Genomic DNA, 25,898 nt, shown 5'->3' with positions numbered 1-25,898 from the left:
GCTATATAATACATTACATTTTTCTGTTTTAGTTCTTCTGAAATGCTCTATTGCAATGCAGAAGCACATTTTCCTATATTCTGCTGCAACAAAAATTAAACCAAAAAATTGTCCAATTCCTTGGGTACCCATTTTATGAGACCAAACAATGTAGTAAAATACAGTTGAAAAATTTAAAATGAACAATTGCTCTAGGCCTTAGAAAAGCAGGAAACTCCTAAATATGTCCTGCAAAATAATTTTTTTGAGGAGTACAGGAAATGAAAGGCAAGAATTATTCTAAGTGAATCAAAATAGTTTTGGGGTTTTTTTTTAACTTTTTGTCTTCCCCTTTCCTAATTTCTACCATTCCAACAGAAATACAAATACAAAAGAAATATAAGAAAAACATTTTTTCAGAAGAAAGTATTTTATTTTAAAATGTGTGGCCATATCTTTCTACACTTCTCAAGCAGAAAAACCAAATGTAAATTATGTGTTAGAAGAGAGTATGATTGTTAACAAGCAGAATTCTCTCCCTTCCCAAAACCAGTACTGTAGTCTGTTTGGAGTTCTAACAAAACTGAAAATGAAAGTAGAACTTCTGAATATTATACATTCCTTAGGAAGAGTAAAGAGCAATGAATTTACAAGTCCTAAAAATCTGTGGTTAATGCACTCTTTAATAAATTGAAAATATAAGCTTTGACAATTCTGCCTACTATTGAAGTATAGAAAATAAGTTACTCAAATTTTGAATTCTGTGTTTCTGAATAATGCTTGAAGAAATAAAATCTGGGCTGTATAATGGCAAGAAAATGAGAATTCTACCATTATTGCACAGCTAACAAATATGAGATCATAGAACAATAAATCAATAAATTCCACAAGTGAGCAGACTTCTTCATTAATAACCTTCAACATAAATACACTGTAATAAAAAAGTATGTAAATACAGAACACTTGCAACACAGTCAGATATAAGATTTTGTGACTTAGTTTAACCTGAGACTCAGATTCCTGCCTTGCAAGTTTTTACATAGAAATAGAGCAGAAACCAATTAAAATTCACAATTCTAAATTACATGAGTTCTTCCACAGGCAACATTTAAAAACATCAACAGGTTACTCTCCCACCATGTAACACACCCTCTTCCCAAGGCTTAAACTGTCACAGCAATGAGTTCTAAAGTCAAAAGCCACAATACAGAGACACGTTAATCCAGTCTGGACACAACAAAACCAGACAGTTTTGATGGAATTTTATATCATGAGCAAAGACTACACTATTGCCACATGAACACAGGAAAAGAAAGCTCTAGAAACTCCAATGCGTTTTCCCCACCTCATGCTCCAGTATTCTCTGAGATGAAGCAGTTCAATAGGCTGCCTGTTTGGGATAAGCATACCATGCTAATTTGAAATTATCACAGTAGGGCTTCAATTACTTATCAATCTCACTCTTATCACTTTTCCAATCAATCTCAGCTGGTAATTATCCACAACTGAAGTATATGGAGCTTGTAAAGGACTTCCCCACCTTGGACACAATTTTTGTATGTTCATGCCCATTGTATATTCTTGCTTTGCTTCTATGTTCAACATATGTGTAACACTACTAAGGTCTTCAAGATATAGTATCAGCTTTGATATTTGAGCCTGACCAAATTTCAATCTCTTCATCCACTCCACATGTTTTACCATCCTTATCTTCAGCAGCTGACTGAGTTAGAACTTTTTTTTTTCTTTTTAGCCAGACCTTATCTCTGTGCTTAATCTCTGGAAATACTATTACACCCTTACAATTTCTGAGTTGTCATTTTCCCACAACATAATGCTGTTTGATTTCTCAGCCTATTACAGTACAGTTTTTTAATTTGTTATTCATCCAACTGGTCTGAAATTCCTCCCCCAGAGATTTGCTCCTTTAGTTAAAATATAATCCTTAGATTGCTCTTTGCATCTAAGGTAAATAAATGGCAATTTCCCACGTTTCTTTCTATTCTTAATCTCTTTATTGTAGATTAAATAGTTTACCTGCTTTTAAAAATGCCCCTCACATGTAATACTAACTATATGTAAACATTTTTTCCCATCTGTTTCACCTGAAGGATGTCCTGATGCAAGCTTACTTAGGGAAAAAATCCCCCCACAGCCAAACAAAAAGCCCCAAATTCCTATATTTTGAAAAGAGCAGAATATTTAATACTTGTCAAAAACTTACTGGAAACAGCATAACACCTTGCTTGTGCAGCAACTACCTAATTCCATCTGGTTATCCCATCTCAAAAACACTGAAGATACAACTACTCCTATCCAAATTTAACATTGCTGGCCCTAATAAAACCTCCATTTTATCACTGCAATTTGATCTCACTTCTTCCCAAGTTTTCATATCAGTAACAGACAGTGTGACTGCACCACTTTTTCCTTTACCTATCTTTTCCAACAAGCATTTTCCAGTTTTAGTGTTCCAGTCACAATTGTTCCACCCGATTTCCTTCCCCCATGCAACAGCTTGCTTCACAGACAGTGTTAATCATCATAGCTTGTTTATCCTGTTTTCCTGCCTTGTCCTACTGCTAACCAGGCATCCAGCTGTTTTCCACCAACCACACCCTATTTTAAAATGCTAGTCTTTACCACGTTATTACCTGACCATGTGCTGTGCATTTACCAGTACTGCTATCTCCACCCTTCTTTTATTTCCTCATACCCTTTGATTTATCCTGGTACCCTTGATATTTCTCTTTATTTACGATTTTATAAACAGAAAGATTAGATAAGTTTTTTTCTAGACTTTTTTCTGCTTCTCAGTCTAGAAATCTTGTCAGGCTGCCAGAATCAATCCCTAGTTAACGCCTCTGGGACTCCAGTGGTGATGGTCCACCCATGAAGTCCTCTCTACATGAATACTCACACCAGCCATAAACCACTGTGTTAATCCATCACCTAATCCCAGCTGACATGGTGTCTGTGGCATTATCTTGTCCTGCTTTTACCCTTCTCTAGCACATCAAAGCTGTCTGCTTCTCACATGTTTTTACCATATTTGACACAGATTTAGCTCGATTCAATGAATGGAAAATGCCTTTCAGTCTTTTCTAACACAGAAACTCCAGACACACTTTTCATTAAATTCTTGTAATTCTAGGGTTCTTTTTCTTCAATTTCTCCCAAGCCTGAAGACTCCTAAAAATCCCACAAATCACCCTGACCTTTCCACACTCTGCCTATAAAATCACTTCCATTTTCCTTGTGCTTCTTCCATTTCTGTCCATTACCTCTGGATGATGTATAAGCAGCAAGCTGGTGTCACAACTCTCCTGTTCTTGTATTCTAGCTGTTCCCATAGCTATTTACACAATTTATACACCTATTCAAGTATCACAGTATGGACACCAGCTGTGGGACTGCTTGGTGGGTCATGGCCTTGTGTCAGGCACAGAGGTGCCTCAGGGCACCAACACATAGCTGGAATACAAACTATGTATTCCAGCTGCTTGCAAGAAAGGTGTTTGGAGACACAGGGGGGGAAAGAGGTAAAAATACATCTGTAGGGAAAACAAACCTGCTATCTCACCCATACTATGGTTCCTGAGAACTTAGCAGGTGTACAGCTCAAACTGAACTGAGCTCACCTACGTTATTTACTCAAAAACAAAGTAGAGGAAAGCTTTGTAAAAATAACAGCAACTATATGTGTAACTCTGGTTGTGGAATTACATAGTTTTATTTTATTCATAAGCTTACTTCAAAAATTATGAATGAACAGGAACATTTATCATCAAAAGCTCCTTTGATTTCCTTCGACACAAATTTGTCTCACAGACAGCTTCTATTAAGTGGGAATTTTTTTAAGCTTATGGAACATTAAGTTCTTGTGGATCCTGTAATACGTACAGACTTCTATAAAACTTTAAAAGATTCACTAATAAATTAATTCAAACTTTCATACTTTTTAAAATTTAATTCTAAATGCTAGAAATTTTTTTTGAGGCAGTGATATTAAAATACTTGTTTAATAGAAAAATCTACATAATTCTTAATGTTTCAAAAAATTAATTGGCTTTATTATTTTTCAAGTTGTCTTCTGCCAAGTTACATTTTCTAACAATGAAGTCTGAAAAACGCTGCAGAAGAAGGAACTAAAGTCCAAGTTAATTTGGGATGAATTACAACAGTAACTGTTGCAACCTTGTTCCACAACAGTGTACAAAATAATTCATAAACACAGAAAAGTACTAACAAAACCTTTGTTCTTCCTCAAGAACATATACATAATCAGTGTCTAAAAGTCACAAACTGTATGCCTATTAGAAAACAGGTGATAAATAGAGATAATTAAATATGCAGAATTTTTTACATTTCTTTCCTCTGAAATATGTATTGGGTATTCCAATCTTTGCTAGTACTATAACTATTTTAGTACCTTGTGGATATGTAATTAGACCTTGAGTTACACTCCTTTGATAATCTTACTTTAAAAAAAAACATCCAACCCCACATTTACATTTCAAACAACACACTTAATTCAACAGCTCTTTGTCAACCCAAGAGCACCTGAAACCAAGACCACCAGGACAAACTGAGACATATGCAGACTTCTAAAATCCAATGGTCACATGTAAACTACTAGTGAAGCAATGCCAGAAATGATAAAACTATTAAATGTTTTCATATAAAAATGCAATAAAGTTTTGCTAAATGGGAGATAGTAATTTCTGGCCTGGTCCAAACTTCATTACAGAGATTATGACAAAATACTGATTACTTGATTGATTGCCAATTTTATCACTAAAGAATAGATTCAAAACCAGTTCATTGGGTTTTACATTCAACCATTATTCAAAACAGCATTTTGACAGTTCAGACAGAACTTTGTTGCTTGGAAACTAAAATGACTTTAAGGAAATAACAAGCTATCCTTATAAAAGCTCACAGAGCTCACAATTATATATTTCTGTTAAACAATGAAACCATCTCTGAATAGTTAAGAACTAAGGCATCAAAATACACAGAAAAAACCATTAAGCAAGGATGCATTTCAACATCAAGAAGAATCCTTCCACTCATTTATCTAATTTTCAAAGTGGAATTATGACACTAGATACTTGAGGAAAATTTATGACAATGATCACAATTGTAAATTGTAATTTGTAATTCATTGACCATTTCTTACTCTGTGCAAAGATGCCAAGCTGAAGACCACTACTTACTGGAGATTTCACATTATTCACATTCTCAGGAGGATAAAAACGTTCTGTGAGAAATCTGCAGAAGTTAAATGCTTAAAAGCAGAAAAATATTGCCTCTTTTTTACACCTCATTAAAATACAAGTCTAAGTTTCATTAAAATCTTGTAGCCTTGAAGACTCATGTATTTGCTTATTTTGCAAATTCATCCTCTCAGTCATTTTTCCAATCAAATTACTGCTTGTTAGGATTGACCTCAATTGGTGTGTTTATTTAAACCAACTAGGACTGTGTATCACATTGCTCCCCAGGAACCAAAAACTGCTCTAAAATTTATGAAAACTAACTTTACCATTTTGTATAGCACTGACTGCCTACTTTGTATGGCAAATAAAAGTGTACAGGGTGTCTGGAACACAGAAACTGACAAGATTTCAGGATGCTTCACAGAGAAAAACTACTAACAAGATAATGCAACTTGAAACAAAAATAAGTGAATTCAAGTACAAGACTTTAGGATGCACATTTTCAAACCTAAGTCTGTTTGCATTGAAAGCAGTGTTTTACCTACTTTGTTCAATGCTTGGGTAAAAACTTCTTGATCGTATGTAGTCATTACTCTGACAGAAAACACAATGTTCACTGACCCAGGTTACTCCTGGGTCCACGAATGGAAAATGGACCAAGTTTCTAGCAGCTTTACACACAGAAAGAAAAAATGCTGATTTCCTTAAACTGAAATGAAAACAAAAATTTTCTATGCATATTCTCTCAAATTAGAGTAATCCTTTGTTAAACAGCAGACTAATTGCCAACTAATACTTTGCTTATTTTTCCCTCCCCCCACGGAGTCCATGGAGAAATCTCTCTGATCTCTTAAAACAGGTCTGCTGGTGCTGGATTCAGCACTGTCCACCCCAAAGCAATGCTCTAGTAGCTAACTTTGATGAATTCTTCAGTTAAGATGCTTTAGTTCTCAAGGCTAGAAGTAGCAATAGTACCAAGTACACACAAGGAACGTGGATTCTTCTCTATCTCCCTTTTTCTTCTCCCCACTAAACAGTCAAAGAAACTTCTTGGCACCAACAATTCCTCACCAAATACTGAAAAACCTAAAGTTTTTAGGCTGAGAGGACTGCTAACAGAAGCTTTTTCAGGACAGCTTTCTCTGTGGCATTTGCACACAGGTTTGATTTCACTGTCAGCACTCAACTTGAACCTGAGAATAATGCAGTATTCTCTCCAAGACAGATTACAGCTACATAATTTCCTAACATGGTTCAAGTTTGGTGCATTTAAGTAGTTATTCCCTTTAAAAGCATAAGCAAATAAATTATTTTTTTAAAACAAAGGTTGTGTCAATTTTGTGCCAAGGATCTTGCTTATAGCCTTTAATAAAGATCTGACTGTTCTTGCACCAGACACCTCTGTTTTGGTGCAATCTCTCCTCCCCAGCCCCATCAGGCATTACAATAAATTGTTATAGAGAGTAAGTTACATCAAACATTTGTGTTTTGTAATATATAACAGACATATTCTTTGAGAGATCCAGTTCTTCCTCAGAAAAGCCAAGAAGGGAAGGGGATAGTCAATCTAAACCCTTGAATAATTTTTCGATGCATTATATAATTATTAGTTTGGGTATAGTCATCAACTTTCATAACTATGACCCATTTGATCTATCCTGTATTCCAACTGGAACACCCTGCTCACAAAGACTAATCTATCAGAAATATCCTGTACCTTTTCTGTTGCTGGTAGACTTGGGTTTACCTACCATAGAGCACTCATTTGCATTTTGCTGATAGGAACTTATACCATAATGTATATATACACAAGCAATTTAAAAAAAGTTAAAGTATCTGTAAATAGCAAGAAAAGCCTCACCCAAGCTTTAATATAAAGCATAAGTAAACATAATGGGAATAAATATTCAAAAGAAACCTTTATGCACAGCAAAAAAAAAAAAAATTCAGAATTAGACAGTAATTTCTGAAACAACAATTACTTTAAATATAAAAAGAATTCCAGAGAAAAAGTACTTAAGACTTGTCACTAATTGCAAGCATGCAAACATTTACAGCTTCCTACCTAGGGCAGAGACTGGATGGTATTCTGTTATGCAAAAGAAATATCAAACAAAAAAAACACAGCACAAAACAAAATGCCATGTATTCAAGTAACTGTTTTGGTGCAAGCACATTTGGTTTTGGTGCAGTCACATCAAGCATAATTCTCTTATGTTACTAAGATGCCTGGGAAAAGGAAAGAAAATAATATCTAGTCTTAGCTAGATACCCATAACTTGAAATCACAAATATTCTGCTCCTTTAATTGCCAGAAGCTCTTTTTTCAGTAATAGAGTCAATTTTTCATGGGGGTTTTTCAACCGCAAAGTGCTCTTTTGCTGTTACCTGTTTTTCAACTATTTTCATGCATTTGAAAACTTCAAGAACATCTTTACTCATTTGGTGAAGGGCACAGGAGTATAAAGGGAAAAGACAAACAAGTTCAGTCTCTTTTTTCCTGAATCCAGCCACAATATCTCAGATAACATCTTGGGACACCCATTGTTTTCACTCCTTACAAGAAGAAATTTTTCCTAAGAATAACTGCCCTATACAATGAAACCTTGACTGATACCCAGTAGTTTCTGTTGAAAAATTACTTGGCAGGAAATGAACATTCTTCCAGTAGCTGAGCCTGACCCAGAAACCATACAGTGTATGATGGTAAGTACATTAGAAATATGACACACGGGCAAAGCATTTAAACTTTAGCTATACCAAAAGAAAGCAGTCACATGTAAAGAAATCTGTTTTCAATATATGTATTTTCTTGAAAGACATCAAATCCAGTGCTTCACATGTTCCTGGAAAGCTCTCCATACATCAGGGAAAAACAAACAAACTCCCTATCAATCTCTGTTAGTCATTGATCTACTCACCAAAGAAAAAAATAAACATCTTCAGTAACAACAGGTTTGAAATCAGTTCAATTTCCAGTGAAAATAAAAACATTCTAAATGCATTAAATGTTCCATGCCTGATTGTATAACATATTCAAATAAAAGTGTATCAACCTCCCCTGAAGACTCAGCTCTTTATTAAAGAAGGAAGAATCCACAAAATCACAGTTCTTTCCACAATCATATAGCCAGTTTGGCATACAACCAATCAAAAAAACCAGCCCAAATGAAAAATTTTCAGTCAGCTGGACAAAGTTTTATGGTCTGTGCTGGTCACTCACACCAAACTGGTTGATGGACAGAGACAAGACAACAGAGAATCTTCTGCTACTTCCCTGGAGTCACCATCCCAAAAACCTTGCCCAACAAAACCATGTACTATAGACACAAGGGACAGCCAGGATAACATTTACATCCTTTAACTCTGTTAACAGCCTTCAATTGCTTGAGGACCATCAGCTGCCAATCCTAATGATACCACTCTTGCACTGGAGGCAATTTTCTCGCAGATCTGCAGGAAGGTGTATCATGCTGCTGCCAAAGGAACACTTTAGCACTTTGCTTTCAGCTAATCCTGTTTTACTTGAGATACTCTAAGTATACTAAGATACTGTCCCTGAGCCAGAGGGAGAGTACTTGTACTCACTGAAGGACAAATGAACTCCTTCACCAGCAGCTGCCACCACCACCACCTACTTCCTGATACCATTTTCTTCTAGGGGAGAGAAGAACAGGAGCCCAGGAGCCTGCTGGGCTTCTGGTCATTCATTCAACCCTCAGCCTTAATTGAGAGCCAGAGGAAACAAGGCAGATTTCACACCAGAGAAAAGGCAAAGTGGAGCTTGGGAGCTCCTGAAATAGTTAAAGATGGCACTATAATTTGGCATTTTTGACCTTTTAAGTATCTGAACCAGCAACATTATTAATGACCTTGGCTCGTGTGCATTTCACACAGGGGAAAACAGAAAGAAAGCAGAAGTGTTCTGTGGTAGAATCATTTACTACACGTTTCTATTTCTAGGCAACTTCAATGTTTTCCCAGATCTGAATCTGGGAAAATGGGCAGGTATAGCACAGCAACGTGCATAACAGCTACAAACAAAAATATTTATGTCATTTAAAAATCTAGTTCTGGCATGGAAGGTCATATTGCTTACAAAAACATCTCCACATTTGTCAAAATGCCTCAGTCTTACCACAAAACCACAGTGCCATCATTTACAATATTCAGTCAGAAACCTATACTATAAAAAAACCTGGCTAACTGCAAAAGTAAATGGAAATATTGAAAAGAATCATTATCATATCATACTCTGGACACCAGACTGGGCCCTCCAGGGAAGTGGTCTCGGCACCAAGCCTGGCGGAGTTCAAGAAGCATTTGCACAATGCTGTTGGGCACATGATGCGGCTCTTGGGGATTGTCCTGAGCACGGCCAGGATTGGGACCTGATGATCCTTGCGGGTCCCTTCCAACTCAGCATATTTCATGATTCTGTGATTATAAAACTCTCCATACACCAGTGCCAGTGATTATTTGAATCGATCGTCATGAAATCAGTTTGGAAAGTTCAGAATCCAAATATATTCCTCAATCCATAACTAAAGCTGTAAGAGGAACTAAATGAGTTGAATTAGGCCAGAAAAATCAGTTCTCTGGTTAGAAGCTACATCAAACACACACTATTGCAAAGTTTATCTCTCCAATCAATTGATTCTTTACATACTAGATTCTCCAAACTATCTCCAAACATTTAGAAACCACAGCAGTCACCACATTAAGTAGGATGTTTTAATAACCCAACCCTCCTTGAAACTTACTGGAAAGTGAAGCCCTCAGCATGATGGAAATTCTTTCAATGGAAACATCTTTTAGAAAAAGCAGTGCTCAATCTCCACTACTCCATCACAGTTACAAACTCATTTAAATGCATCAGCATTTTAATGTCACATAAAACTAGTTCTTATTTCTGTAAATGGTACAATAATTTAATCTAAAAATCTAAGAAAAATAACATTTCCCCTTGTTGATTACACAATAGTTCATTCTTTTCTATTTTGTCTTTTCCTCAAGCATTAATTTCCATCCCTATTTCTGTACTTATCTCAAAGGGATTTGTCACAAATGTAATGGCCTTTTTTACAAATCCCTTCTTCCCCCTTTCTGTGAATTCATATTCTCTAGGTCAAAGATTACAAATCTCTACAGCTTGTACTTCAAAGTTTTGCTGTAGAAAACTGATCTGCTGAAATCTTACTCTTAATAGTGTACAAGAAACAAATTTTCCAAAGAATTCTCCTTGATTATCCTTGGTGTTGACCTCCATAATAAAAGCAAAATATTTCCAATGTACTGTGCTGAAACTCTATCCCTATTTGGCTCTACAAACACTTTCTTGCCCCTAAACACCTGAGAGTAATTCTTTTCAGTTTTTATCAGATTTCCCACTGAAAATCTCCTTTGGCAATAAATGCATTGGTTTCCCTTAAAATCACCGTTTGTATGCTGACCTGAGGAAGTAAAATATTTATTTTGTATCAGGAGAAAAGAAAAGCCCTACTGACAGACCACTCAGGCTTTTTTTCTGAGTGAATATATATGCCAAGACCAAGGACCACTAGTTATTGGGACTTACTAAGTTGTCTTTGACTGATTACCTATTCCAACTTTTGCAAATATTAGAGAACCAGTATTTCCATATTCATTCACTATTGATACTTCTACAACTAAAAGCAGTCTTCAGTCTCATTTCTTGCAAAGGGTAAAGCAGCACTAAAATACCTCCTAATGAAAGAATTTTTCAGAACAATGCTGGATCACTTTCAAAATATTAAAAGACACAGACACAAGCACTTCTATCAATAACATTTACCTCAATGTTATCATGTTATTTCCCAGCAATTGTTTTTGTACATCTTCATTTCATTAAAGAGGAAGGCACTATCTACTATATGCATGACTGAATTAAAGACTGAATTCATTCTCTGTCTTTCAGTACTCTTCACCATGGTCCTGGAACTTCTGGAACTACAATAACCAGTGCATTCAGCACCTTTCATTGCATTGAAAAACTCATGCATTTGGCAGCCTTTGCACAGCAAGATTCCGCACAGAAAACAGAGAGGACAAAGAGAACTGCTTTAATTTATCTACCTGATTTAACTTCTTCCCTGTAATAAGCTGATTACCATTACTGAATTGGAACTCCAAAACTATCATAATGAGGGCATTTTATATGTTGACTGCTTATATTTTTATTGTTCTGGAAAATGGTTAAAAACTGAAAAGAATGCAAAATTAATTCTGTATTAATTTGATTTTTAAAAGCCATTTCATGCAATAGATTCCATATTTTAATAGACTATTACCCTAATCAAACAGAATAAGCCTACAGATTTGTGTCATTGAAGGTGAAGAATGACTGAGCCCGAGAGAGCTATCACAAATTTAAGCATTTTGAATTAATAAGTGTCACTACTATTGTGGTCAGCAAATAATTATGCTGGAGTTTTGTTTGTTTCATTTGTCTGGGTTTTGCAAATTTTTTTTTTTTTTTTTTTTTTTAATTTGCATCTTTTCTTCTGTTCATTTAAAAGGTGAATTTTCATCAGCAGTGAGAATCAGACTGTCCTTCAATGATGTGAACATGTTTAACACAACTCTGTCTTTAGTAGAAAATTCCGGCTTGGTTTTTTGAAATTTAAATGTTGGAGTATGATTAATATCATTTTTCATGTCCTAAAATAAGAAGTTAACTTGCCCCTGTTTTAAGACTTCTTTAACTCTTAAATGGAAATGGAAGTGTGATTAGCAAATAAAGCAAGTGTACATTATGATGCAAACGAAACAAAATTACATGCCTTGTAATGAAAAGACAACTATCAAAATGAGTTTTGCATTTCAAATTTTCTCTTTTCTTATAAATATCTTAGAAATGCATGGGTTCTGATTGTGCATTAAAATTAATATATAGTAGGGTTTCAGTCCTAATTGTATAGGACAAACATGAAAAACATACCTTTTTGTCCTATCAGTTTCCAAGGAGTTTCTCAATTCTGAATAAATTAGGTGTTAAGCTATGAAAGAAAACACCCCTTTGCACCTGCCTGGCAGCTTCTGGTTTGCCCTTTCAACACACTCTCAATTCCAGATACTTGGTTAGTGATTTATACCAGATCCTTTAACGTCAGCATCACAACATGTCCTGCTGGATATTAATAGAGATTAGTGATTATAAGTGTAATTTAAATCATTTAGCAATGAAATACATAAGCATTAATTGAAAGACCAGTGTTTCTTAACCTAGTTATAACCATATTATCACTTGGACTTTAAACTTTGTTGTTCTACAAGTGCTGCCAGTATAATCAATAGAGATATTGAATGCATAAAGATATTAACATATTTAAGCATTCAACACTTAACAATTCCACTAAATTACCAATTTTAAACAATTATTCTACACTTCCTAGTCTATAAGAAAATAATAATTCATCACTTCTTGTTAATCTTCTCTCCAAAAGTGAGCATTTAGGAAAATAACACTTGTTTAACTGTCTATCTCTAGTGGACCTTTTGTCTAAGACGTCTTTCAGTCTAATTCTTTGATATACCAGTTAAAACTGCTTAATTTTTCTATTTTATATGGTGGAAGACTGGAAAGCTACTGCCTATACAACATCTCCCAACTGTTTTTTATGATATTCTGATAACTCATTATTTCCCACCCATGATTACTTTGTTTCCAGGTAAACAAATTCATTCTTCACTTTAACTTGTTCCTTAAGTATCCCCTACATGTTTAAGCAACCTCAACATCTGAAGTTATTCATATCACAGTTACTTAGAATTTAAAAATTGTTGAGGAAGAGACTACCTCTTGAACATAATCTATCCAATTCACCTATACAATCACTTCAATGGCAGGAAAAAGAAGGCCAAAAATTTGTAAGGCATCTACACAGAAGAACTTCTGGCACTGGAAAACTAATAGTATTTAGTTTTTGCCTAACTCAAGGTGAACTTCTAAGATGGAAACTGATGTTGATAGTTTTTAGGAAGCATGCTGGGGCAGGAGTTAATTAGCATGCTGGAACTGTGTATATCAGTATTTTTTCTAAAGCAAGTCAGATACCAGATTCTTAATGTGCATGCTTTGGTTCATCATATCAGGTCCTGCAAATGTGCATTTCACTTTGAAAACAATACTAGCCAACTAAGAAACAATATTCACTTCAGTTGTTCACAGACATTTTACTAAAAAAAGCTTCAATTTCTTTATAATAGGGCTCTTGCAGTGGGTGGGGAAGAACAGCACATAAGAGGAAATGAGTCGAACAATCTCAAATGAAACACAAAGCATTTTGATATCAAAATTAGCACAAAAGAGGTCAAGGTCATGAGTAGGAGATAACTGGATTCATGACCATCTGACGTAAGATTTCCTTTCTGTTTGAAACCCAGAGCCAAGCAGCGTACCAGGCAATTTAGAGCATCCCAATGCAACTGCCCTTTGCAACGTTTTGCTGTAGTCAAACACTACCACCTAAAGAAGCCTGGCAAAACATGAGGTCTCCAACAGCACAACAGCATTACTGACTTTCAAAATGGTGAGCTTACTGTTATTTCTGTACAAATACTGAACACAAAGTTACTGAGTGCCAGTGTTTAGGATATGGGTTTCCATGTTAAAACCTATTTATGGCTTAAGCCTCCACTTCCAGCACAAAATCTTCAGAAAAGTACAAGGTGTATTTTATCTTCTTTATGCCATTTACACTTATTTTTTATTCATGTTACTTACATGAATTATCATTTTATAGTTATTGCATTACCCTTATCAAGCAAGTGTACCTTCTTGAATGTTTTTGTTTCCAAAGTAAAAGCTGTTCCACCTGTCGAATACGTACTTTTATGATTTATCAAAAGATGTAAGCAGAATTTCCTCTGAAGTCTGTAGAAGAAGCTAGATTTAAAAGTTTACTTGATGAAGGGTGGATTTAAAACCAGACCACTTGTTGTACTGGCACTGGTGAACAGCAGGTATAAAACACTTCGCAAAGGGTGCAAAACCCACAGAGGAACTGCATATGATTCAAAATAGCGCGCCTGTGGTAAGTTCCAAGCTGTTGTGGTTACACTACTATAAAAGCTCCCAAATCATTTGATCTGGGTGAAGACACAACAGCAGTCAGTGCTGAAAAAGAGATCCAAAGACCTCTTGCATCAGCTCTGTCTTCTGCTTTTCACTGAAGGGGGAAGGACGAGAATGAAGAAAGAAAAGAACAACTATCTCCGTCAAATTCAAGTTAAATAACAATGTAGGAGAAGCAGACAACTACCTCGAGATAAGGCAGAGTCTGGTTTGTAGTACCTGGCATGTGTGCTGGACAGTGTGACTGTCTAGCAGCACAGGGCTATTTCAAAACATGATTTGTTAGCTCACCTTGAGGTACCTATCTCCAGATCTGTAATGAGACTTATGACATAAAACTGTAAAGATTCATCTATTCAAATGTAGCAACAGCTGTATGTCTTCATCTATTCAATTTAGCAATAGACAGGAATAATGACTCCTCCATGTCATCTGGTCTGTGGAACTAATTATTTTAATTGCTTAATTTGCTGAAGTGGAGCTTATAACGTTTATGCCTTCCAGAGCAAAGCTTAGGCGGAACAAGGCAAATGTTGTGTGCTGGTGCTCATATTTCTCTTTGCAACTTCCTGTCATCACTTTATAAAAGAAATGCAGTGTTACTGCTCATATGGCTTAAGGAATCTCCTATCACTACCTTTCAAAATGTCACAACACTGAGTGAAGACAATCTAAGGGGAGAAAAGTCTTCAGAACTAAAGCTCAATGAGAAACATTTGGGAAAAAACTGGAGGCTTCATATTTTTGGCTTATTTTAGAAAGTACATTGACACTGGAAGTCAGGTGTTGAACATAATTGTCAAGAATAGTTGAGAAAATATGAAGAAACTTTAACACAGAAAGAATGGTTTCATTCTTTCCCCCATACCAGTAATAGCGCTGACCCAAACTGGCAAAACCAAGAGTGCAGTAGAAAACTTCTAGGCAGAAATCATTAGCTAGAAAATGAAATTATTCAATATTGTCTTTTTGATAGTGGTACAAAACCACTTCAGTTATTACTGAGTAATTCTTGGCAGACTGGATCTCTGATTCCCCCTCCTCCCTGTCCCTTCCAACCCCCATAATAACATAGGGGAAGAAAAACAGGAGTCAAGCACCACCACATTAATTATTTTGAAGTGTGCTAATGAGTTTGGTGTATCTCCAGACGCACTTGTGTCATGTAACATCTTCTGTCAAATATGTCATCTGTTTAAGCAAAATTAAATATGTTCTGAAAATGTGTGCCTTGAGACTGAAATCATAACCATCACCAAGAGGTCACTCTCTTGTGAGATTGCTTTCTGAGGTAATAAGGTTTATTTCTAGTGTTCTGGAGACCTTGTGATCTTGTATAGAATTCAGTAAGGATTGGTTTTATAAGACACCTGGCTTTTCTCATCTTCTAAAACACTTTTTGGAACATGTGTTCTAATAATAAATACAATTCATAATAGTTAAGAACTATTGGGATATCAGTGCAGGATCTCCACAGGATAGAAGAGGGCTGTGATCCACTTATTACCCTCCGGCAGGAAGTGATTTATATCTCCCTCAGCTCTCCAGTACATCCCAGATCCCAACAACTTTCCACTAAAACTTTCAACTTGATGTGAAACAAATTTATTAAAATGAATTTTCCTCCTCCTTAATCCCCTCCTCCATTCCACCCACAACTGAAAGCAACTATCAAAATCTTATTTAATGTACCTCTAGAATTCAAGAAGGGGTTAAAGAAAGAAACAGGAACTCCTAGTACAGAGATCTAATAGTTTTGCTGAACATACAGGTGCTGTCATTCTCCTGGTTACACTACATGTCTCTCTCTATTACTCCAACTGTGGTCTGAGAGGTCTGATCAGGAAGATATATGACTTGAGAAGCAAAAGAATAGGGAAAAATGTTTGCCTCAAACCTGTCTAGATAAGCCTTTTGGGAGGAAGACTGCTCCCCTCTCCTTTTTGAACTCTTCCCTTAAATGTTGAATTTGTCCAATGTAGAACCACCATCAAATAAAAAAAGGCAGAGCAAGCAATTTGGCAAGGAAGTGGCCGTTTACTTTTGAAAATAAAAAGGATATATTTGATAAATGACATATATATGGTAAAGGATATATATGATAAATGACATAACTTTCTTGCATAACCATTTAAAGCCTATCAATGTGAAATTAACAAAACAGCAAAGTTGTGTTCAATCTCATAAAGCTCAAGACACCAGTTCTGTTAATCTCTACGAGCCTTCTGTTCAATCTCTATCAGCTTTTCCATTTTACAGAGGCACATAATTTTTTTTCAGATTTGAAAGAACAGAACACTAACTAGCATGCTTCTTCAGTAAGAACAATTTAAACAAAAAAAATTCCCTTTTTTTATACACGCAGAAAACATTAGCTGCTGGCGAAAATGACACTCTGAAGTATTATTTAAGTGCAAATTAAAGGGCAGTTGACAGAATTCCCAACCACATACATCTGTGTATGACTAAGGACATAAAACAAGATCTCATGTGACCTTTCAATCTTAGGCATAATGATTAGCCTATAATATTGCTAGTCTGCTCCCAGCTCTCCTGAAGTCTTATTAAAACACCCTTTTCAAGACACATTTCTCTGCCCCAACAGGCATATTCCTTTACTGCCAAGAAAAGCAAGCAGGAGGGAAGTGTATGAAATCCTGCGTATGCTGTACGACGTGCTAGGAAAGCCAAGCCATCAGCTTGCAGGCATGCTGTCACCAGGTGTAACCAGCAGCAGAAAACCCAGGCAGAAAAGGGGCCCATAACAAGCTGACAAAAGCTGCAAAGGTAGAGGCAGCCAGTGTAGGCAGTCAGGTTAGGGTAGGATACACCTGGGATATCCCAGGTAGGATAAACCTGAGCAGGCTGCTGGAGTACCAGGCACATGGCAGCTTCACCTCTTTCACTGCTGGCATAATACAGCACTAAATAAATTATGGCCTTGTTTCTAGCCCACCATTTTAATTCATTTTGCTTCATACTTTCAAATTCACTGAAATGGAAGAGTAAACCTATTTCATATATCAAGAAACTACAGTGGGATGATACTCTATGTGTTTTGTACTGGTTTGGTTGTGGGTGGTTTTTTTTAGATCATCCCTCACTTTTCCCATTTTTGCCTAGCTTCTAGACCACTCAAAATCCATTTTTTTTTCTTTCCCATCCTGTTACTTGAGCTCTGACTGCACTTTCAGCAGTAATTTGTGGCTTAACAGCTTAGTTCAACCCATCTTCCACTATTAATAGTTTCTGATTTACTTTCTTACAATAAAAGGTAGGTAAAAATCCCCAAACTGATAAAGCAATAGCAGGTTTCTGGTTTTATCAAAAACCTACCCCCATTTGTTGCTGTTTTCTCCCTCCCATTTTTCTTTCCAACCTAGTACTTCTCACCCTCCTGAACCTTCACCCAAATGGAAGAAAAACAATCACACAACCTTAAAAAATATCATACTGCATCCAGAGACACATTTTAGTTGGCAGTACCTTCACCTGCATTTCTCAGTATGTTATACAGTCATGACTAAATATTCCAGTGGAATGTAAAATAACTGGTTTTGCTTTCAAATGCTGCTTCCTTTTCTGAGAAAAATGGTTGAAAGAATTACTGGCTTTAGAAATCTTTAACCTTAGTTTTGCAGATCCAAACCCCATTTAAGCAAAAACTGGACAGAGAAAATCCACAGTATCCAGAAAAAGTATCTCCTCCTCACTAGCTACTAGCTGAAGCACATTCCAGAGTACCCAGAATGATCATTTCAAAAATCATTCCAAGGACTGCATTATTAGTTGTTCAGATTTCTAAAATAATCAGAAAAAGGTTTTGAAAATGATCATTCCAATTCCTCTTGAAGTTTTCCTATTAGGAAAAAAACCCCTTAAATTTATGAAAACTGTTTGTTATAAAGAAGGGATATATTTAATATTTGGAGGTTGGCAGTAAATTTTAACCAATATGCCCTCATTTCAAAAAGAGCTGCAAATATTTTCAAGTAATTAAAATAATGTAAACAGACATAGCCAGTCCTACAATGGTAGGGCCTAAAAGGCAGTTGAAAAATGCTTTCTCTGACAAACCAACAATGTAGCCAAGTTTGTTTAAGGGCTGAAAAGCAGCATATGCCTACTAAGCAATATTCATTTAAAAATATGTTTATCAGCTGCAGACCCAGCAGAGGAGCAGGTAAAGGTGGAAATGGGGAAAGGAAGAAAAATCAGAGTAGAATAAGACAGGAGAGTCCCAGCATCACTAAGCTACAGCCTATAAAGGCTCATGCACTTTTCAGACAACCCTAAAGGAATGTAGAAGGTTTACCACGTCTTATTCAAGCTGTTCTATAAGAATTTTTATAATCCCTTTAAAAGACTGATATTGCAAAGAATCGCATTTACACCTCCTCCCTTAATCTAGCATAATTAATCTTTCTACAGCACTCTGAACTAGTAAATAATGAACTTGCAAAACAAGAACCCATGAAATCCATTTGTATGAAAATTCTGTGGGTTCAAAATCCATTTACTACTGATAAACAGCTGTAGAAGTCACTCGTTCTTGGGCATCTTAATGAAAATTATACACCAGCATAGTGTCTTCATGAAGATGATAGATCAAATATTACTTTTGCTATGTATGAAAATAACACCATTCATGGTATCTTCTCTGATTCCTTCTTAGCACTGTTAGAAATACTGATATTAAAAAATTCTGATCCTGATGGAACAAAGGAATGAAAACCTTAGCTGGAAAGTTATTCAAGTTATTTGATTAATTTAGCACATATAAATCATTAAACAACTTTTAACTATTTTTGGAAACTGAGCTTGTTACCATCAAGCACAAATGCATACAAATACGAAATTATATCCAAATGACAAGAATGCTTAATGGAAGAAAACATTAATGCATTAAGATTAAAGGAAATATTTAAAATCACAGATTCTCTGTTTACTGTGAGGTCATCTCCCAAAATGTCACAGCCCATGCTAATCAAATCCTTTGCATTACTGCAGTTGCAGCACAAGAAGTCAGATAAATGGACTTGCTAAGAGAACCCCTTCATGAAGGCTTCTGTCATGAGACTGTCAAACTGTCTAACATAACAATTTCCAGTACTCAGGTTTAACCGAGCTAGACAAAAGCGTTGGAGGCACTCCAACTGTTTTATGGCTTAGGGCATCAAGGATCCTGAGATCACTTCCCAAGTGCTGTCAGATTCTACATCTCCCAGATTTGGAATCCCGGCTTCTCTGACAGTCTCCTAATGAATGACCACAGGAAATTCCTCTACAGCAACTCCATGTCTTCATCAGCAAAAGAAAAATGCAGCAGCACATCCAAAATGCCCTCCTTCAAAGACTCATACATCATAATGATGTTAAATGAAACATCAGCTTTTCAGGATTTAAATACATAGCACCATAATGATAATTTTTTACATTCCTGGCTGTTTTAGCAAGCAGGAGTGTGATGGACATAGACAAGTGCCTCCTGTTCACGTGTGACAACAAGACTTAGCTATATAAAGATGACAAAGGGCTAACAAAACTGCAATATGAAGGAAAAAAAGAATCTAAAAGAATCTTGATAAAGCCTATAGACCCTTCTTTTGAAAAAAAACTTATATAACTCTACTAGATGACACATTTCAGAATTTTAACATTTCTTTTTTGTATTGGAAAAACAATCTTCTTTTTGTTTGGACTGAGATTATTTAAATAATCACTGCCTCAAACTTGCAATAAAAATACTAATCACCAACTATCACATCAAAATGGTAAATTGAAATTGCCTCTTTATTCATGAATGCGTTTTCTTGTTCTCACAATACCAATGACTATTTAAAAGTTTCAGTGCTTTACAGAGCTGATCTACTTGAGAAAAAAATATTGAAAAATTTGATAGCAGTAGCAGCTTGATGTTCAAGAACATCTACATGTACTCCTCAGATCCTAAGTCAGAAACTACAGGTACAAAAATAGATATTAATTTCAGTCTTCCAAAACTTGTCATGTTGTTGAAAGTGATGATTCATTACCTGTACATATAAGTTTATCGCAAGACTAGCAGACACAGAAGGATTTGTGGTTTATGCATCTAATTTAGAGACATAATTAGAAAATTATCTCGTACAGTTTGCAGGGACGAACTGCAAAATCTCCTAACTCCTGCCTATTTGAATTTGATTATATTTATATATATATATATGTACACTCTATATTTATACACATACATTAGAATAAGGCAGCTCAGAAGTCTTACCTGAGTCTGCTTCATTGCCCGTTCCATCCTGCGAGTGCTTCCTTTCTCCAGTTTGGTCCGAAGGAGTAAGGCTGATGTCTGAATGGCCCAGAACTTTGGCTGAGAGAGCAAGCACTGCAGACAATAAGAACATTTTGTCATTACTTAAAGACATTGAAGACAGTAAAATTTTTTAAGGTGGTCTCAAGCATGAATGCTGTTTCCTATTCTGAAAGTCAAATATGTGGCTGGAGGACTTATTTCATGAACTGAGGGCTGTACAAATTACCTTAATCTATTTTCAATGTAAAAAGTGGCCTTCAAAACCACTTCCTCATTCTCAGCTATGCTGTGCTTTGTTTTACATGTGAATCCTCCAAAAGAAGGAATAATGGACTGCATGCTTATTTCATATTTGCTATTTGGACCACTGTGGAAGAGATGTGTTTTTCACAAGATATTATATTTAAACAGTGAAAAGACCATGCTGAGATTTCAGCACTCCTTTCTATATGGTGCGCAGGCCAAACCGCACAAATTAAAATGGCTACTTAGAATCAAAGGAAAAATGAAGAATTGATCCTGGGCTGACTGGACCAGCCTCTTCCACACCTGCATACTGGGTAGCTGTTGGCAGCTGCAGGGATCCTATTTCTCAAGGCTGAACAAATCCAACTCTCTCTTGGCCTCTTCTCATACGCAAGGCGCCCTGATGCCCAGGTTAACAGCATTTCCACATGAAAAATGTTAAATTTGCTAAGAACCTGAAGAACGTTAATTAATCTAGAACTTACCATGACTTGAGAATTACAGGAAGAATTTTTGCCTTTAGTAGATGTATAGGGACTATGGAATAGCCTATGCAAGCAGTTTTCCTAAAATAATTTTAAGTTATCGCTTAGAACACGCTGCACTGATGCCAGGAACTTAGTGCCAGTCTCCAAACACTGATTTTCAGGAAAGGCCAAAAGAAGACATGCAGCCAATACAATTCTGGTATCTCTTAATAATTTACAGACTGTCTGGATTCTTTCCAGTATGGTTTTAGACAGAATATACCATTTCTGAAAAGTGAGACAGCAGGAAAGCTCCCTTGCTGATTTTATTGACACTGCAAATATGATCCATCTTCTCTGAGAAAATATATTTGTCTATAGATATTTGAAGACTGGAGAAAAAGCCCCAGTGGTTTTATTCTTTCCTCTCAGAGATCTCCCAAAGCATTAAAAAGCATAATTTGCTCATGGTTTGTGTTTAATGCCTGACAAATTTCTGTCATGTTGTAATCTGGTTTTGTTTTCCCTAATGATTTCAAAAGAAAGGAGGCAGAAAGAAACAATCTAAAAAAATATCCTCCAAACAAAACTACAATAGGAAGAGAGGCAACAACAAAAGCAAAAATGAAGGCAGTGTGAAGGCTTGCTTGTTGTGCAACAACCAAACACTCAACTAATCCTACCCTTTGTGAGCAAGAATCTCTGCACTGACTCTTTCAGGACTTCTCCTCAGTCTCAGATTAAGAGGCACCCAAAGGCTTCTATACTGTCCTCTACGTTCTGAGGATCTGGAATTAATTAAGGGAACACAATCACAACATTCTCTATTCTGTAGATTGTCAAGTGCCCTTTTACAAACTATAATCACCAAATCTGGTAACTGATGGATGTTCTAGTTCTGAGAGCTATCTCTCCTCTGTTTCATCCAACTTCAAACACCTATTTTAGTTTCATCTTAAGACAAACACAAGCAAGGCATTCCTAGCACAGGACATTGGTGTCTGAGTTTATTTTTTAGTAGCCATACCAGGTAGCTTGCTAAATCAAACACCTTAAGGAATTGCTTGGGCAAACACTTGAACAATGTTTCTTTTACCTTAAAAGCTTATTTTGTGGGGAAGGTCACCCTTTTCCCTATTTTCTCCACTATTAGTATTGTGTCATACTATTTAATTTTTTACTTACAAGAGATTTTTTTCTGCACTACCTAGTGGTAGACATCAGTATTAACTTTGCAAAAGAACAATGACAAGTAAAAGTCTTGGCTAATATATCTCATCTCTGATTATTGCCCTTGTCCAGCAGCAGAGTCCTTGTTCTCTCACTGCTTCAAGCAAGTGGCCCACGAAGGGCAGAGCACAAAGTTTCTGGTCCACAGCATGTGGCTCTGCAGGAGAACCGGCAGCCCAGGAGAGCCTCTCTCCCCTCTCTCTGCGTGCACCTCCCACACCACCACCTAAGCAGTGATTTCAGCAAGCATGCTGCATGAGCTGTGCATAAAGTCAAACAGGGAGGGAGGAAATCTGAAGAGAAAAAGGGTGGAATACAAGCAGAGATAATTACATTTCGCTCCTTTGCAGGAGCAATGACGAGTCATGTTTTGAATAACAATCCTGCTTTTTAAAGGTATTCATGAAATAAAATGAAAGGTTTATCTGCTGTAAAATTACAGAAGAAAAATTGAATTTTTCCAACAGTTTTATTGATACAAAAAAACACTGCAACTGCACAAGACAATGAGAAGCAGACCTTGTTTGCATTAAGAAGCACTTGTACTTTTATACTGATACAGAGCTCACAGTCTGTGCCAGAATTCAAATGGTCACCTTTTCATTGCCTAATTAGGTTTAAAGCACCACAAAAAAATGAAAATAATACATGCATAAAGGGCACAAATGTTTATACTCAAAGACTGTAAAGAATAGTTTCAGAACATCTAACCATAACCATTGGCAAGCTTTAATCTTATACCTTAAATGTCCAAATATTCCAGATAATAAATACTTTCTCATAAGATCCAAAGCTTTATGCTTTCACCTGAAATTAAATCTAGGCTCTGCTAATAGGATTATAGTTTAAAATAAAACATCGGGGAGGGGGGGGGGAACAACCTGAGAACATGCAGGTTTTGTCAACGTACTTGGAAGTTCATTATACTGCACCAAGGGCAGCTAAGAAAATTAACAAAATAATTCTGAAGCAAAACCACTATTGAGAATATTCACAAGTTATCATTGTTCTTACTTTAGGGAGAGAACAATAAAATAAAGAGAGAGAAACACAGGAAGATTAGACAGGCTGAGAAGAAATGAAAGGAAGTAAGGTTATGCAACATTTTTCTGCCCAGAATACATATTTTCACATGGGAAAAGTAGTTTTCCAATTCTTTCACACATTTTTTTCCTACAAACAATATCATCCTCTCCCATCATATCAGAATGTAAAAAAGGAGATGACCAAAGAATTACACAAACCAGAATATTTAATTCAATATAACTTCCTTATATGACATTCAAATGAAACAAGATGCTGCAAGTCTTAATAGCAAAGTAGTCCATTACTGTACAACAATTATAAGTATGTAAGAACAAAAGGCAACATAAACTTCTCCTGGCAACCTGTTCCAGATTGCTCAAGGAAGTTGTTGATGCCCTATCCCTGGATGTGTCCAAGGCCAGGTTGGAGAGGCTTTGAGCAAACTGGTCTAGTGGAAGGTGTCCCTGCCCATGGCAGGGGAGTTGGAACAGGATGGCCTTGAAGGTCCCTATCAACCCAAACCACATCGTGATTCCAAGTAATACCTGAATTATGAGATAGGTGACATTAGTAATGACACCCAGATCAAACCCAGCCACAGATTTCTGTCAAACCCAAAATTCAGATACCATGAACAAACCATTTCAGTCTCAGTATTCAGAATTTAACCTAGGTGTGAAGCACTCCCTGATCACTCTTAAAACTTTGTCAGAGAAACAGACAAAGAACTGCATCAGTCAGTCACAACTTAGAGAAGGTAAAGATTGGTCAAAGCAACTCTTTAGCCTTCCTGCATCTACTATTTTAAAAAGCTGGAGTTCCTATAGGAATTCTTCCTGTCATCAAAGTCAGGAAGAGCTTACTTGGGTATATAAGACAGGCTAAAAAACCTGGAACAGGTAAAGATGATTGTTATTAACTGCAGCACTAATTCATTTTAATGGTTGCTAATTTTTCCTTATGATAAATCTATGCAGTAAGGTTATTGTTTTACTCCTGAAGCTTGCTCACTGATAAACTATCAGTAGCCTAGCAAAGTACTGTGATTGCTATGACAGAGCTATCATCTGAAAATGGACTTGTAAATGAAGCAATTTTAATTGTAACCACTTGTGAATTTGCACATCAGTCCATCATTGAACCAAAAATATTCTGCTTGTTGGCCAAATTGCCAGGATGTGGTGAAATTATTTCACTGAAGTCACAGGCATGAGGCACCCTGAGGATAGCTCTGGTCCTCTGTCATGCCTCTAGTGAACCTTAATTCAGATTCAGCCCAGGTTATTTACTAAATTATTTTAAGTTACAGACAAGCACAAAACACTGGGGACAATTTAGAGGAAAAAAAAGAAAAATATTCCTTTTTAGTTCGTTATATTATCCATTTCAGTTAACATACTTCAGGAGCTTTGGTGTTTACTTTTCAAAAAAACCACACATCAATATTTTCAGATTACTCATGTGGATTACTTCATCCACAGTCCAATAGTCTTGTCAATAGTCAAGAGTCAATAGCCTTGTTTCATATAACTATTACATCCTTATTTAATGATTTTCAATAATTCATTCAGATAATTAACAGGAAACCCTTATTTCTTCAACACATCCCAAGGCAAAATGACAAGCTTTTAACTCATTCTGTGCTTTGCTGTAAAATGAGACACTACTATGGCTTCTTTCCCACATTCTATATCCTGCACAATTATCAGGTGAGTACATTAAAAACCCACTAATATGACTGAGGCATGAATAGGGAAAACGTGCATTTGCTTGTATATATATCTGTTAATCTCTGCTGAATGACTTTATTACTGAAAGCTAACTTAAAAGTGCTTCATTTGTTTTTATGTACACAGCAAAGAATTAGCAAAAAGTTCTACGGAATTCATGACTAAGATCAAGAGGAAGAAAACAGTATGATATTAGGGAGGAATGTGATTTGCTTTCCACATGTTATTCTCACCCAAAAAATCTGACACTTAAGTTTCTGTACAACTAATGTAAGTTTTTCTTCTGAAAAGTCATGTTCAAATGACACTTAGTTAATAACAAATTTTTTGGAAATTTCTCCTAGCACTAAACTGGTGACCGAAAAAGCAAATGAAATACAATTAAAAATAATCAATCAACTTAGAGAAAAACCTGAAAGATGCCACATTATTGTGGAAAGACTTCCTTTCATTAAATCCACGTTTTTTCAACAGAATAGTGTTTAATAAAAGGTACTCCTTGTATTTCTGGAAAAAAACTGCCCTGGAAAGTAGCTAAATGAACTTTATGGAACTATTTTTAATTGCCTAAGAAAGATTAAGGCAATCCAAGGTCCAGAG

General features: G+C 36.0%; 1 protein-coding gene across 1 annotated transcript in view; it reads right to left on the bottom strand.

Annotated features, from left to right (window-relative positions):
- The window catches only part of TTC27 (tetratricopeptide repeat domain 27), a 112,501-nt gene that overhangs the window by 33,327 nt on the left and 53,276 nt on the right, over nucleotides 1–25,898 (bottom strand). Inside the window, exon 10 of the mRNA XM_054280067.1 lies at nucleotides 20,558–20,671. Within this exon, the coding sequence (XP_054136042.1) occupies nucleotides 20,558–20,671 (114 nt within the window). The remainder of the gene's footprint in view (nucleotides 1–20,557; nucleotides 20,672–25,898) is intronic.

The sequence above is a fragment of the Melozone crissalis genome, unplaced genomic scaffold (assembly GCF_028551555.1).
Source record: "Melozone crissalis strain CALT ecotype California unplaced genomic scaffold, PUWL_Pcris_2 ptg000027l_1, whole genome shotgun sequence".
Taxonomy (NCBI): domain Eukaryota; kingdom Metazoa; phylum Chordata; class Aves; order Passeriformes; family Passerellidae; genus Melozone; species Melozone crissalis.
This window is presented reverse-complemented; position numbering and strand designations above follow the sequence as displayed.